At 36.3% G+C, this 15,067-nt stretch overlaps 1 protein-coding gene across 12 annotated transcripts in view; it reads left to right on the top strand.

Annotated features, from left to right (window-relative positions):
* Trps1 (transcriptional repressor GATA binding 1) overlaps nt 1-15,067 on the top strand; it is a 235,875-nt gene that overhangs the window by 66,316 nt on the left and 154,492 nt on the right. For all 12 annotated transcript variants that reach the window (XM_011245780.3, XM_030248828.1, XM_011245776.3 and 9 more), the window contains one exon: nt 1,608-2,211. In XM_011245780.3, the coding sequence (XP_011244082.1) occupies nt 1,608-2,211 (604 nt within the window). The remainder of the gene's footprint in view (nt 1-1,607; nt 2,212-15,067) is intronic.

The raw sequence follows: 15,067 nt of genomic DNA, 5'->3' as shown, positions 1-15,067 counted from the left end.
AGTGATTTCGTTTGAGAGTCCAGCCATTGCGGATGAGGACCCACCCCTTATTTGTCGTCCAGTGTTCTAGAAGAAAGCAAGCTGAGCTAGACATGAGGAATAATCCAGTAAGCATCACCCTTCCATGGCCTCTGCATCAGCTCCTGCCTCCAGGGTTCCACTTTGTTTGAGTTCCTCCCCTGACTTCCCTGATGATGAGTGGTGATAATGAAATATAAGCTAGATAACCCTTTCCTCCCTAAGTTGCTTTGGTCATGGTGTTTCATCACAGCAGTAGTAAGCCTACTTAGGGCACTTCTTCTGGAAAGGACAGCTCCTTCTTGGCCTTTCCCTCAGAAAGGTCCTTCACTTTCCTAAGCAACCCTCATACTATCTCTTTCACGTCATTCTTTCCACACATCATTCTTGTACCTACATATTTATGTATAGTGAAGCTTGCCCTCCTGACTAGCCTGGAAGTGCCAAGGAAGCAAGGACTGTGAGTTCCTATTTTACCTGGATGTAGCCAGGGGCAGGCAAAGTGATATATTGATGATTATCTACAATTGGACTAACTTCAAATGATATCTCATAGAACTTACTGTGTATTTTTGTTGTTGTTGCTATTTTTGTTGACATATGAAGTAAGTAAAAAGTGCTTTGTAAGATATTTGAAGAGTTAAGTCAGGCTTTTTAATCAAAGGAAAAAAATGCTTTATTGAAAAAAGTTGTGTGCTTTCTCAGAATTTTTTTTACACTTTAATACATTTTTGAATCAAACATTTGTCTTAATATAGTTGTTTTCTCTTTAACAATGGAGGTGTTATAAAATCTAGCAATGAGATCTCTTTGTTTTATGACTGTTAAAAAGAAAGCACACACATGAACACATATGCACATATGTAGGATCCTTTAACAGATATACCTGTACAGCAATTTACATGCTTTTTGATACCCAGCAGACATTTAGTTTGCTCAGTTTTTATATCTGTTGACAGATCCTGCAATTCTTTTAGAAAATTCTTGTGTCAACACATTTTACCTTGTAGATTATATAGATCAGATAGCCTTATTTCACTGACTAAATGGATTCAAGTATATGCTAGAAGGTAATATTTAATCACAGAATATTTTAACATATTGGAAAGGTATAAAAAGGAACTCAGTGTTAAAAATGTCAATGTATTTATAATGAGACAGTGCCTTAGTTTAGGTTAGATAAACAAAAGTGGAAAGGCCATTGGTTAAATCATGAGTAGTGACTTAAGTAATTTAGAACTGATGATTATCAATAAAGATAAAATGAACATCAGGTGATAATGAGACTAAATGCCCAGTTCTAATGGTAATTAACTGCATCATCTGTCTCTCTGTGTGTGTGTGTGTGTGTGTGTGTGTGTGTGTGTGTGTGTGTGTGTGTGTGTGTTTGTACTAAAGAAAACTTCACATTCTTATACGGGACTGAAAATGCCTGTTAATTTAATTTTAATTTCCGAGTGTTGACAATATTGCATTTCTTTCAACTTCTACCTCATTGCATGAGAGAAGTCAGGTGCATGAGGACTATTTGAGCACAGAGCATTCCTTTCAAAATTCTGACTTCCCATTGACTCTTTTCTTCCTTCCAGGAGAGCACACAGCTGCTATAAATGTCGTCAGTGCAGTTTCACAGCTGCTGACACTCAGTCACTATTGGAGCACTTCAACACAGTTCACTGCCAGGAACAGGAAATCACTACTGCTAATGGCGAAGAGGGTGGCCATGCCATACCCACCATCAAAGAAGAGCCCAAAATTGACCTCAAGGTCTACAGTCTGCTAAACCCAGACTCTAAAATGGGAGAAACAGTTCCCGAGAGCATAGTCAAGAGAGAGAAACTTGATGACAAGGAAGGGCTGAAAGATAAAATCTGGACTGAGAGTTCAACTGATGACCTTCGTGGTGTGGCTTGGAGAGGGGCAGACATCCTACGGGGTAGTCCATCCTACACTCAAGCAAGCTTAGGGGTCTTGACGCCTGTGTCCAGCTCCCAAGAGCAGACAAAGACTCTGAGGGACAGCCCCAATGTTGAAGCTGCCCACCTGGCACGACCTATGTATGGCTTGGCAGTAGATACCAAGGGCTTCCTGCAAGGGGCTCCTGCTGGCAGCGAGAAGTCTGCATCTCTTACCCAGCAGTATCCTGCCTCCGGAGAGAGCAAGACCAAGGATGAATCCCAGTCGCTGTTACGGGTAGGAAGGTTTCCTTATTTAAAATAATTAATTCCAAACATATATTTTGTAAACTTAGCCTAATGTATTGTGTGGTGAAATTAAATAATCTGTATTGATGCAGTGATATTTTGTATGTATGAAGGCCAAAGGAGCAGAAAGTAGCTCTTAGGGGCTTGTGCAGTTCACATATGCAGTCCAAGGTAGGCAACTACCTATTTGTCTTTGCTCTCAGCTGTGATGAAGGCTTGTTAATCAATCTTGGTGATCATGCAAAGCAACAAAGCTGCCTTTGGAGCAGGGAGCTTTCTGATCCCATAGGGATGCTCAGCTGTATTCGAATAATGATCTGACTGCTAAACTTTAAGGTGCTATGACACAGTACATAGTTGATAAGGGAGGTTAGCAGAGATTAAAACAGTAAGAATGGAAACTCCTGGGCGAGATGCTAATTCGGAAAGCAGCATTTCTTAACACACACACACACACACACACACACACACACCAGTGCCTGTAGTTCAGTTGTCAGAAAGAATGAAAAAGATGAACAAAATCTAAAAATGAATGGTGCACTTACTGCCCAGACATGAGCTCCTTATTTTTAATACTCTCAGGGTCTTGTAGGGATGGAAGAAACTGGGGTGCGGGTAGCAAGGGAATGAGAGTGCATCTACAATTAATCTTCACTAGTGTGTTCCTGCGATGTAGACCCAGTGCTCCGGAAACTTACTGTATCTTTTGAAACTTCTTGAGCTCCCACATGCTGTTTAGGTATTTCCCTCAAGGCAGAGAGCATCCTTCAGCATTTTACCTCAGTGCTGAGAAAGTTTAGTAACTGCTGCATGGTTTTGAAACTATGTCCCTGCACAGAAGGTAGGATCAGAAACTAGCTCACTTTACAAAAACACCTGTTTAGGAAATGGAGCCCACTCTGCTGGGGCTTTGACCTCTAGGTCAGAGAAGAACCCTCTTGGCTGTGAATCAGCTCGACTGCTCTGTTCTCACTTCAGATTCTCTGAAGCCTTCCTGAGTGTCTCAGGTGTCTGTGGAGTAGAGCTAAAGAATGTCCCTTGGAGGTGACACAGATAGTTATGAAAGTCATTACTTTTTTCTGCCTGATGTTAAGTCCTAGAATTAAGCCTTGAATATAGAAGAGGGGAGTACCTTGTACCATCAAGAAATGAAGCCGTTTTCTTGTCATCTGACAGGAGCAGATGCTCTCCAAGTAACTTTGGAAAGAAAGAAAGCAGTCCTGTATCCTCAAGGAACATGCTCACCTCAGGCCACTCCCATTGTAGAACCGTAGGTAGATGAGCCTGTATGATGTACAGTATAGCTTTTTTTAATTACATCATGACTTTTGGGGGGTCTCAGAGGCCTTCTATAGTTTCTATTTAAGAGGGAGGATGGTGTTATGTGGTATTGGTGTCCATTGACACTTAACAATAAATAGTGTACACTTGGGTGGTCTCCTTCAGATCACCTGAGCCTCCTCCTGGCTTCCTTTTCCACATCACTGACATTTCCGCTTGGCTCCGAGTTGTTCTAATTTTTTTTTTTTTAACTATTTCCAGTGTGTCACCCTTCCTGCCTCCTTCCAAGGACTTGGAATGATAAGTAGTTGATTAAGCAGCAGACTGAAAGCCCTAGCAGTGTTGCGATCAGGCCAAGGAGGATAAAACTTCGCAAAACAACTCCTCCTTCTCAGTTCCTTTACTTCCCGTAAATTCCCTGACTGCAAGTTTCTATTGCACCATTTCAACTGCCCTTTCACTTCCTCTGCATTATCTGCCAACGTAGGAGAACCTCAGCACAACTAAGTCTTTAATGAATGCCTCAATGCCTTATCTTCTGATTTAGAAGTTTTAAAGTCGGCCATTTACTTCATTTCAGAGAATAGGTGCGCACACACCTTTTACAAGACAGGCTCATGCTTCTGCGATGTTAATCAAATGTGAATCTTTAAGAGTTATACTTTGTGTTATAATGATTCTTGGGGGGGGGGAATCTCTAATTCTGTTAAATATTTGGAATGGAAAGAGTGGGTCAGCTTGGTTCATTGTGCAATCTTTGGCTTGATTTCTTAACTGAATTTCAAATTTTTGATCTGTAATATCTTCACGAGCTTTGAAAGAAACCTGGTCACAGTGACAAGCGGAGAAAATTTTGGTTGAGAAACTGAGGAGATTTGTATTCTTGGTGGTGGAGTAGGGGATGCTTTATTGCCATAGCAAATACACTGTCCGTCCATTCTGGAAGGAAGTGCCCTGCAGAGCATCATGGCCACGTTTACTAAAGGCAGAAATAATGCAGTTCTTTGTATAAAACCACAAACTAGTATCATGCTTATAAGTGCACAGTAGAAGTATAGAACTGATGGGAGTGAGATGCCGTGTTCTACCTATGGCATAGGGAAGAACATTAACTTTGGAGTTTCTGAAGCAGAGTGGATGGAACCTGGGAAGTGAGCTTCTCTCCAGCCTGTGTGTTTACTTAGAGTAACCATAGTAACATACTTAGGCCATGGAAGTCCTTTTTCTTTTTCTTTTTTTCATTAGTTTGATCAGTACAGCAGCATGCAGCATAGTAAGCTAGTAAATGCTTTTATAGAAATTGCTATTGCCGAGAGGGAAAAAAAAAAAAAAAAAAAAAAAAAACAAAGACAAACTTTAAATCATTCTGGCAAGATGTACAGACTGGTAGAAAAAGTCAAGTGCAGAAAGGTTGTCCTAGATTTTAGGATCTAGAATGTGTTGGCTTAAAGTACTTCAGGACTGTTAGGAGATGAAAACATTTTCGATGACTAGGCCAGATGTATTTAGGCTTCTTTAATAAAGCATGCGACTGTAATGCTGCTTTCAGGATATTCGTTCTCTGAGGACACATTTTATTTTATTTTAATTAATTAATTTATTTTTGACTGGGTCTGCTGGTAAAGTTTGCTCTCTTCCTACAAGTACAGAAGGAAGCAGTCCAGAGGCGCCTCCTGTTCATATTTCTTTCAACAGCACCAGCCACTATTTCCTGGTCATGTATTTGCTTGTTTTTATTTTTTCCCTTTTGTTGTGTCTGCGTCTAGAGCAGTGCTCGCCCTTTTTTGGGGGGCTCTCAGGCCATTTGCTTATGTGTGTTCTCATTTAGTGAATGCCCTTCTGTTTCTGCTTTGTTATGAATGGTAAAGACATGTAAAGAGCTCTAAATTATTTATGCCACCTGTGCGGATCGCTGAGCTCAGATGGTGACAAAGGATACATTGGCTTAAGTTTTCCCTTGTAAATCACTTTTGAAAAAGTCAGACTTTTTATTGCAATCAGTATGACTTATAATGTCTTTGAGTATTTTGTGAGTTTGAAGGAATAGTAGAGATTTTTGGTTAAGTAAAACGTTGGCTATATTTTTGATAAAAGGTGTTACAATTGTCTACAGTTATATGCAGTTTGATTTTTAAATGGAGTGGTCAGCAAAGTTTAGTAAATACAAAACCAGTGTTTTTACTTTCATTTCAATTTGGCCTCATGAAGAACTTATAAATATTCAACATTACCTATGCCAAATTGGGATAATCAATTAGTTACATGTTTTAAAATCCTTTTTCCCTCTATATTTAAGTGGTGGATTATGAAGTTGATTGGCCCATGCACAACTTTACACCTGCTTATCTGAGCACTGTATCTATGTATTTACTTTTAGGAAAACAAATAACAAATATTGTATTGATCTTTTTTTAATTCCTGTTTTATCCTTCTGGATTTTATTCATACACTAGAATTTTTTAAAGTTATTTTTGTGACACAGAAATCGTTCAACAGAAAAGCAAACAAATAGGGAGAGAGAAAAAAATTGCACCTTAAACATCACAACGATTTGGTCAGTAACAAATGGAGTTTTAACTGAATGTAGCAAAGGCCCAACCAGAGGAATTTGAATGAATGAGACTTTAAGAGGAAGCAGGGCATGTCACCAGCCAGACTCCAGCCAATCATTTGTGGAGAGACAGTGTCCTGGTTGCATTTGTAGACACAAATTCTTCCTTAGGTTTGAGCATTCAAGCTATTAGGAACTTCCTTCAGCCCAGAAGGGGAAACTGAGCCACAGTGGCATTGATTTGGGGTTTGTTGCTTCAACATCCTTATCAAAGTGTTGGTTTTAACATCTACACCCTGCACCACTTTGGCATTTTAGTGGAGACTTTTAGATGTGGGCCTCTGGGCGTTGAGTTCCGTGGCAGGCCACTACCTGTTCAAGGCGAGCCTGCAGGAAATCCAAACATCTATCTCTGACCCAGGATCTGCTTGCTGCCTTCTTTGCAGCACTGCTGTGTGGCTTAGTTAATTAATGTTTGTCAGCTCATTCGAGGTCCTCAGATTCAGAGTGCCTGATAAGCAAAAGTAGCCTGATTACTCGCTCATCTTGTAAATGTGATACTGAGGCAGTACAAAGCAGACCTTCTTTCTCTTTTTCTTTAGCAGTGTTAAATTTATAGCCTAGAGGCTGCTGATACCGGAGTCCTTTCAGATGCAAAAATGTTCTTTTGGAAGCAGCCATGCAAACAAGCCCCCATGATGAATACCTTAACAACAACTGACACAAGACCTCAGGAACCTTTTTAAAACTAAAGATGATCTCAAGTGAAAAGAGATATTTATTGTTGTGCTTCATATTTAATGAAAACCCCACCATCATAGAGGAAATACTGACTTACTGTCTATGTAAATAACCATTTCCCTCAGCATCTTTGAATCTTTTAAACATGTATAGTCTCACAGGAACAGGTGAGCTTCTGTCAGAAGCACATTAATATATTACTTTCCTATTGGAAAAATAAAACATAATCCTTACTATTTATTCTATCCAGATATTGTATAATTATTGTATAATTATCTGCCTGTATTTTGTATTGATGCCTTTTATGGGGGGAGAAAGGGCTGACAACTCTTAGAAAAATTTATGATATAAACTCAAATTTAGTTTGATATTTTCAAAAATCAAGCCTAGAAATTGAATTTAGTGCAAGTAATAGCAGGCCTGGCCACTTTAATTTTATTTACTAAGGTAGCTTTTTTTCTTCTTACTAGTCATTAATAATTTGCAGCGAAATATAATTTTTTGATGGATATAAAGGAATGGAATTACACATAAACAAGGTTGGATTTATTAGTTTTACTATTGAGGATTCTAGTAACCTGATTTTATTTTATTTAGCTCCATAGGCTGAAATACGTTTTTTTTTTTTTTTTTTTTTTTTTTTTTTAAAGTATTTTCTCACACCGAAAACATGCTTGGTTGTAAACTAGACTGTAAAGTCTGGCGTGGATTCCTAGACCAGGGGAAGCAGAGATATCTTCATTCACTGTAGTCGATATGAAGCAGTTTCATTTACTTCAGTATTTGTAATTTCCTGTATGACTACCCTTTGCTTGGCTCCCTCATTCTCCTCAAATCCTGCCGCTGACTGTCTGAGGCAGTAGATACCAGGAGTTCCAAAGGGAACCATTGTTGAGTTTGTTTAGGTGTGAGAGGGGGAAGAATATACAGGTGACCCACATTTTAGGCATACAGAGAGGTGCACAGCGATTCGGAAGTGTGTCAGCCATAGACATATCCTGATGTGAATCGAGCTTATCCAGCCTTTTCTTCCCCCAGTAACTAATCTAGTGGGTAGACTTTACATTAAATACCATACTGGATTTTGCTACTGTTTTCACCAAAAAAAAAAAAGTAAAACATTTTCTTCTTCAGTATTTTTTCTCCTCTGTGTTTAAGAGCTTAAAGGTTGTTAAGCGAAGCCGGTTCTGTGATCGGGCTTTCAGTTACTCAGCGAAGCTTGGCAAGCCACGGTTCCTACCTTGGGATGTGCTATTTAGGATGAGGTATTTTCCAGGGACTCTTTAGTCACCTCCTTCCTTCCTTTGGGAGAAACAATGACATTATAGATGCCGATTTCTAACGGTAACTTTGCAGAGAAATTCTATAACATTTTGTTTTATAGTATATTCTGTCTTTGTTACCAATGCTGAGAAGTGAGAAAAAGGCATCTTAAATCTGTTTTTATAATTATAGAACAAATAAACTAAATTGAGTGTTTGATATTCTTGTCCAAGTTGGGGTAGAAAATGCCTCTTAAATATAATATAACATGTCAACTTACCTCTTTTTTTAGTTTTTTTAAAATTTAACTTAGGCATATTAATTGGCAAGGGTAAATATGGACATTTACTTAATTGTACTTTCAAGGTTAACCAGAGAATATTAAACAAACACGTTTTTGAAATAAAATATACTTAATTTTCCTACATTTAGAAAGTTGTAGATACTGATTATTTCTCAAGACTTGATGGGTGTGGGGATACCAGAAATGTGTTTTTACTCTGGGTTTTTGGTAGCGTCAGTAATTTATGTGGAGAAATCATAAATTCCATGACAATATGATATAGTGAATTGCATTCATCTGTAATGTTACATTTCATTTAAGTTTTTGCATTCAAGAATTATTCTTGACTATGCTTTAAAAAAAAAAAAAGGTCTTGGTAGATAAATGACCCGTAAAATAATCTCTTCTCAGAGAATTAACTTCATGAACTTAGCTTATAATCCAATATATCATGAGAGCAGCTCTGTAGCTGTCTAATTGGAATTCTCACTGAAGAAGACAAAAACTGCAATACTACTTCAGGAAAAAAAAAACCACACTCAGGAAGGCATTAAAAATGAAGGAACTGTTAAAACATAGGCAGCTATTTATAATTAATGACTAAGCAATTGAAACTTTAACATTTCAATTTCTATTACCTTTTGGGTAATTTATTAGGGCATTAATGCCATCATATTAATTAATCCAAAATCCTTGAAGTTCAAATTATTTCTGTTTCTTTTATTTAGATGAGGAAATGAAGGCAGTGGTTTTACTTAGGTTGCCAGAAGTCATACTGCATGTCAAGGCAGAGGTGACATGCTGCCTTGGCTGTCAGATTAGAGTCCCTGCGTAGCCTCTCCTGCCTAACTTTGATTGCTAATAAGTGCTTGGGGGACTACACTCACTTTCAGGGTGAGTTTGCTCTTCTGCACACCCAGCAACTTATGTGTATATGAATAATATTGAAAATCAGAGTTCTGAAGTTTTGAAAGTGACACATGTCTGTTACAAAGAGAACTGTACAGAAAATGAAAACCATGACGGTACTCCAATGGACTCCAGTGCACAATTTTCTGTTCATATTTTGGCGTCAGATATATCTTTTAGATACACTCACATATTTATTTTATTGAAACATAGGACTATGTACCCTATCATGCAATAGTTTGCTTTTAAATTTAACAATGTGATGTGGAAGTTTTTACTTGTTCATAAAGGCATGTCACAATATTTGTTTTAAGGCCTTATTATTATAGCTACCTACATCATATGCTTAATGAATTTACTGATGAACGTTTAGACTATTTCCAGTTTTACTTATAAAGAATACTTAAAAGCTAGGCCTCAACATTCATATCAGTAACACCAGCACTCAAAATGTTGGGGCAGATTAATTCCTATGGAGCTCAAGGACAGCTTGATCTACACAGTAAGTTCCAGGCTAGCCTAGGCTACAAAGTGGTGAGATTCTGTCTCAAAAACTAACTAACCCATCACAAAAACAAAACAATCATATAAAAGGATGCATAATTCCCCTGTATCTATCACTTTTCATTTCTATGATATAGTTTTTATATAATTCATAAGTTGTATGAGAAAATATGTCTAATACCTAATATTATTTTGCTCACTGTTTTTTAAAATGGTCCCTTTTCATACAGAAATTCCAGTCATAATAAGCATGGAGAATAATATGCAGTAAATCCTTAGGGATAGGCTGCTGACTTATAAATGGCGTATTAAGGAAGATAAAAAGAATAGAGAGAACAACATAATTTCAGATATAAACTTCTTAATGTCTTTATGAATATACACACATCTACTACCTAGGTTTATCTTCAGTATAGTTTATAGCTTAGTTATTAGACATGTTTAGTTTTAATCTTAGTCAAAATTTATATGTGTCATTCAGGTAGAAACAGTCCCTGTAGATTAGCTTATCTTTTTGTGTGTGTGTGTGGGGGGGGTATAGCTTTTCTCTCTCTCTCTCTCTCTTTCTCTCTCTCTCTCTCTCTCTCTCTCTCTCTCTCTCTCTCTCTCTCTCTTTCTCTCTCTCTCTCTCTTATGTAATTTTTTTGAGTCATATTTTGAGTCAAAGGTAGTCAATAAGTCTGGCTACCTTTTCCCAATTTTGGTGAATCTTGTTTTCCTTAGATACAGTTCGAGTGTATCTATGGACAACTGTGTGGGCTGGAAGGCATAAGAAGACAGAACTCTAGTTTTGTTCTTTGAAAGATGTCTATCTTTATTGTCTTATCAGGTATATACTTCTATTCCATTACAAATTATTTCCATTATGAAAGTATCAGAATACCCAATCTGATGTCTACAGTGTCTTAATGAAGTACTGGAAGGAGAAAAGCATGAACATTTCTAAACTAACATCGCATTTGCACTTGTTATTTGCTTGAAAAGAATTACAGAGGCTCAGACCATTCTTAATTACATGTTTACAAAGATATGCTTCCTACCAATTGCATATATTTAAGTAAGGTATGCTAAACCAGTCTTATATTTTGGAACATAAAGATTTAAAGGTGCTTACATCATTTGCCTTTCAAAGGAGAAAGTTCTTTATACAGAAATATAGCCTTTTAATTTATTTGTAAACTTTTAATATGTCTTGCAAAAATCAGTACAGTTAAAGGAAGTGTTGACAATATTTTAGAATATTCATGTTATTCTTGCCTAGTTCTTGTTTTTTTTTTTTCAAATTTACAACAGCACATATTCTTATTAATGAGGGAAATTCCATATATTTTGTTTGAACAATATAGCAAGAATAAATAAAACATGGATTGTATGGATGATTTCTATGATATGCCAATGGCTCTTTAGTTCTCTGTCACCACAACCTTTACACTATGTGATGTGATTCCTGTTGGTTTATGTAAAAGTTTGCTTCAGTGTCCCATAAAAGTTAAATATTTCTACCAAGCTTTGAAATATTGTCCTTACATTAAACAGTCCTCTAAACACCTGCATTTGTGGCTTCAGAATATGCACATCACATCATTGGGTTTTATTTACAGGTGAATACTAACTCATGATTCTAATTCTCATTTCCTGCTTTCTTTCTTGTTCTTCTGGGCATTACGGTAGGAAGTAGATTGTACTGTAGGAGGGTAGGCTTTGTGTTATAAATGTAATTTGTGACTAAGTAGTTACGTGACCCTGAACGATTCAGCCAACCCTTATGTACCCCATTTCCAGTGCTTTAGAAAATTCTAGATAGTGGATATGTAGTTTGTTAAATTGGGCTGTGTCAATTTCCTGTTGAACCTTAAAACATTCTTAATCAATGGGCGACAGAGTTATAAGACACAAATCTTATATTCAAGCTTAATAAATCTGAAAAGAGATTAATTTATCTGAAATACAAATTGAAATATGGCTTTCATCTAGTAGCTGAAAACTTGTAAGGCATCAATAACTGTCACACACAATCTGAAACATGAAAAAAACACATTGTTTAAGTTTAGCATATGCAACAAAAGTATACTTCTTTATAAATAATCATGTTGCAAAAAAGTCAGACATTTAGAGGCTGCTCTATGATTCAGGGGCCAGAGGAGGGGGGGGGGAGAAATTTACACAATTATAAATAAAGTGACCTGGTGGCAAAATGACAGGAAAAAAAAATTGTGTCTTTAGTTGCTGGTATTGAGCACTGATGCCCGTTTTGTTCTCTGTCAGATGTACTGATCAGAAGTTTGGATGAGAAAACTAATTTTAGTAGGTGGGGTGCAAATTTCTTAAGAGTCCATGAATAGACTCTAATCCCAGCTGTTTCGTTGCAAATATAAAAATAAAATTGGCTGTGAATCACTCAAACTCTGTTTAATGGGTGTGAATAATTCAGTTTCATCCCACTGAAATCTTGAAACTATAAACCTATCTTAGTTCTTTATGTTCTTTCAGAGTTCATATCTCATTATTCGGAGATGACCTATTTGAAGTATGGGTGGTCATAATGAAAGGGGCCATATTTCTAATTAGCCCCTGTGGTTTTCAGCATTGCTGATAGCCTCTAGCTTGAGGGTAAGAGTAGAGATGAAAAGGCCTAGGGATAACTAAGAACAAAACAAAGACAGATTAAATTAGTAATTCTTAACATTTTTCTCTCAATAAAATATATGTTCATTATAGAAAGAAAGAACACAGATATTCAACGTATTCAATATATCTTTGTGGGTACGCACATGTATACACTCACAAAGACATATGATTTACCACTTTGGGTTTTTATGTTTATTATTAAAATACCATATGATTTTATTTTAGAATAAAATATAAACCTTTTTGAAAGTCAGCATATATTCTGCCTCATCATATTTACAGTTTTTTTTTTAGTAATTTTCTGTATTTGTTCTGGAGAAAACGATCCATTTCTTGTAGTCTGACATTTCCACTGTTTATTACTCTAAGCATTGCAGCATGAGATGGCTTTGTAGATCAATAATTGCATCTTTCCTGCGATTTTAAATAGTTGGATTTGGTGTCCCTATACTTCAGCTTGTTTGGGAGATGACACAGCAGAGGCTTTTATTGGCAAGTATAGGTCACTTTACCAGACTATGCACATATCTATTCCTCGGAAATAGGAAAGCTTTATCATTTCTGGACTTTCATTTTTTAGGATTGTCACACAGTGGTAGAAACCCTAACATTTTCTTTCTGTGTTAATAGAGGGGGAAGTTCATAACAGTGAAAATTTGAAAAATGATACATTTATGTAGCACCAGCAAAGTCTCTCTCAGGTGCCCATCTCACATTTGTAATTGAAAGCTAGAATTGAAAACTCCATGTCACCTTGACATGTAGTTTATGTAATAGGTAATTATACAAAAATGAGACCTAATGTTATAAACACACAGGGATCTAGTTATTTCCTCAAATGCTTCTGAAAGAAAGTAAATTTACGGTGTATGTGTGCACATAGAAAATTGTTAGGAATGCTTGATGCAATGTTTGGCAAGTCAATTGGAGTTTGAATATATAAATCAATTTTGAAATTCACCTGGACAAGTCTATTTTGTCTTCTTTGGAATCTCCTAGATGAGTTTATTATAAGCATTAATGTCCAATATTAAAGGAGAGGAAAGAAATTCATTTTATATCTTACCTGTATTTATGTTGTTTATTCTAATTATACTGCTATGGGCAAAGCCCTCTTAGAATTCATATCTATTAGTGAAATTTGAATGCATAGCACACATACAGATGTATTACTATAAATACCTTGGTTAAGAATTTATTTTCAGAGATCCAAAATACATTAGAATAAACTCATCTAGACTTAAATAAACCTACCAAATTTAATGAGAACCATAGGACCCTTTCTTCTTATAGTGGTATTTTTTTGTTTTCCAACAAATATTAATGCAGTTCCTTAAAACATAAAAAGGTAAATAAATAAGCATTCCCACCACAAGTAATATTTAATAGGAATATGTGTGCAGATCAACTGTGATGCAAAGATAAGTTTTCATGAAAGGCAGAAAAAGTAGGAAGTGACTTTATGAAAAGTATAACAGGTTACATTCAGATAAAAAAAATAGTGTTTACAATTAATTTTTGTCCTTGTTGCCAACCAATGAATAAAAAGATCCTAGGAATGGCCCACTAATTAGAAGCCCATAGTACTCTTATAGAAAACCTATGCTTGGTTCCCAGCACCCTTGTTGTACAATTCAATCATTTTTAATTCCTGGGCATGGTTGTCTAATACATGAACTCATAGGAACTCTGTGGATACCAGAAGCACTGTTGCATACATACAGACACACATAATATGAAATAAGATATATTTTTAAAATATACCATCTAAAACAGACTAGGCTTTTTAGTAGGTGAATCTGAAGACCTGGAAGACAAGCCATAAGGAAAAAGACTGAAAACTCAGCCTAACACTTTGGTTTTCAAGATCTGGAAAAACTTAACAGAAATTATGTATAGTATAGCATTGTATAGGAAACTAATACATGCTATATAGAGAAATTTTTTAAATGCTTATTTGGTAAATTTCAAAACAAAAGAGTACAGGGTTTTTGTTTTATGTTTGTTTGTTTGTTTGTTTGTTTTTGAGCCTAAAGTTTACTGGAGTGAACTTTCAATTACATCAGTGCAGTCAGTGTTTTACGTATGATGGTTGGTCAGAACTCTAGATGGTAAGTATGAGATGAGGATCCTTAATAAGTTGTCTAATCCCTTACTTTCTTCTGTCAGTTATAACATGAAGCCTTAATAAGACCCTGATAATAGAAATAACTTCTATATGCATTCTTACATATAGAAGCTTCAAATTAGGAGAGCTTATATCTGTGAGTAACCAAAGGTAACTTCCTGTTTGTATGGATGGAAGAGATAATGAATAAGAATAGCCAACAATGGAGATCCATGCACAGGTTGTTAGTGGTGGTGAAAAATTTGATTGTCAATATCAATGTATGGTAACCCTGTTAGCAGAACTCCAGAGTCAAGTGAGGTAAAATTGCTGATATTGTACCTATAAAAATTTAAGTACATCTAGATTAACTTCTTTCTCTTTCTTTCTTTCTTTCTTTCTTTCTTTCTTTCTTTCTTTCTTTCTTTCTTTCTTCCTTCCTTCCTTCCTTCCTTCCTTCCTTCCTTCCTTCCTTCCTTTCTTTCTTTCTTTCTTTCTTTCTTTCTCTTTCTTTCTTCCTTCCTTCCTTCCTTCCTTCCTTCCTTCCTTCCTTCCTTCCTTCCTTCCTTCCTCTCTCT

This window comes from Mus musculus, chromosome 15 (assembly GCF_000001635.26).
Source record: "Mus musculus strain C57BL/6J chromosome 15, GRCm38.p6 C57BL/6J".
Lineage (NCBI taxonomy): Eukaryota > Metazoa > Chordata > Mammalia > Rodentia > Muridae > Mus > Mus musculus.
Note: the sequence above shows the minus strand (reverse complement) of the source record. Positions and strands in the feature narration are given on the sequence as shown.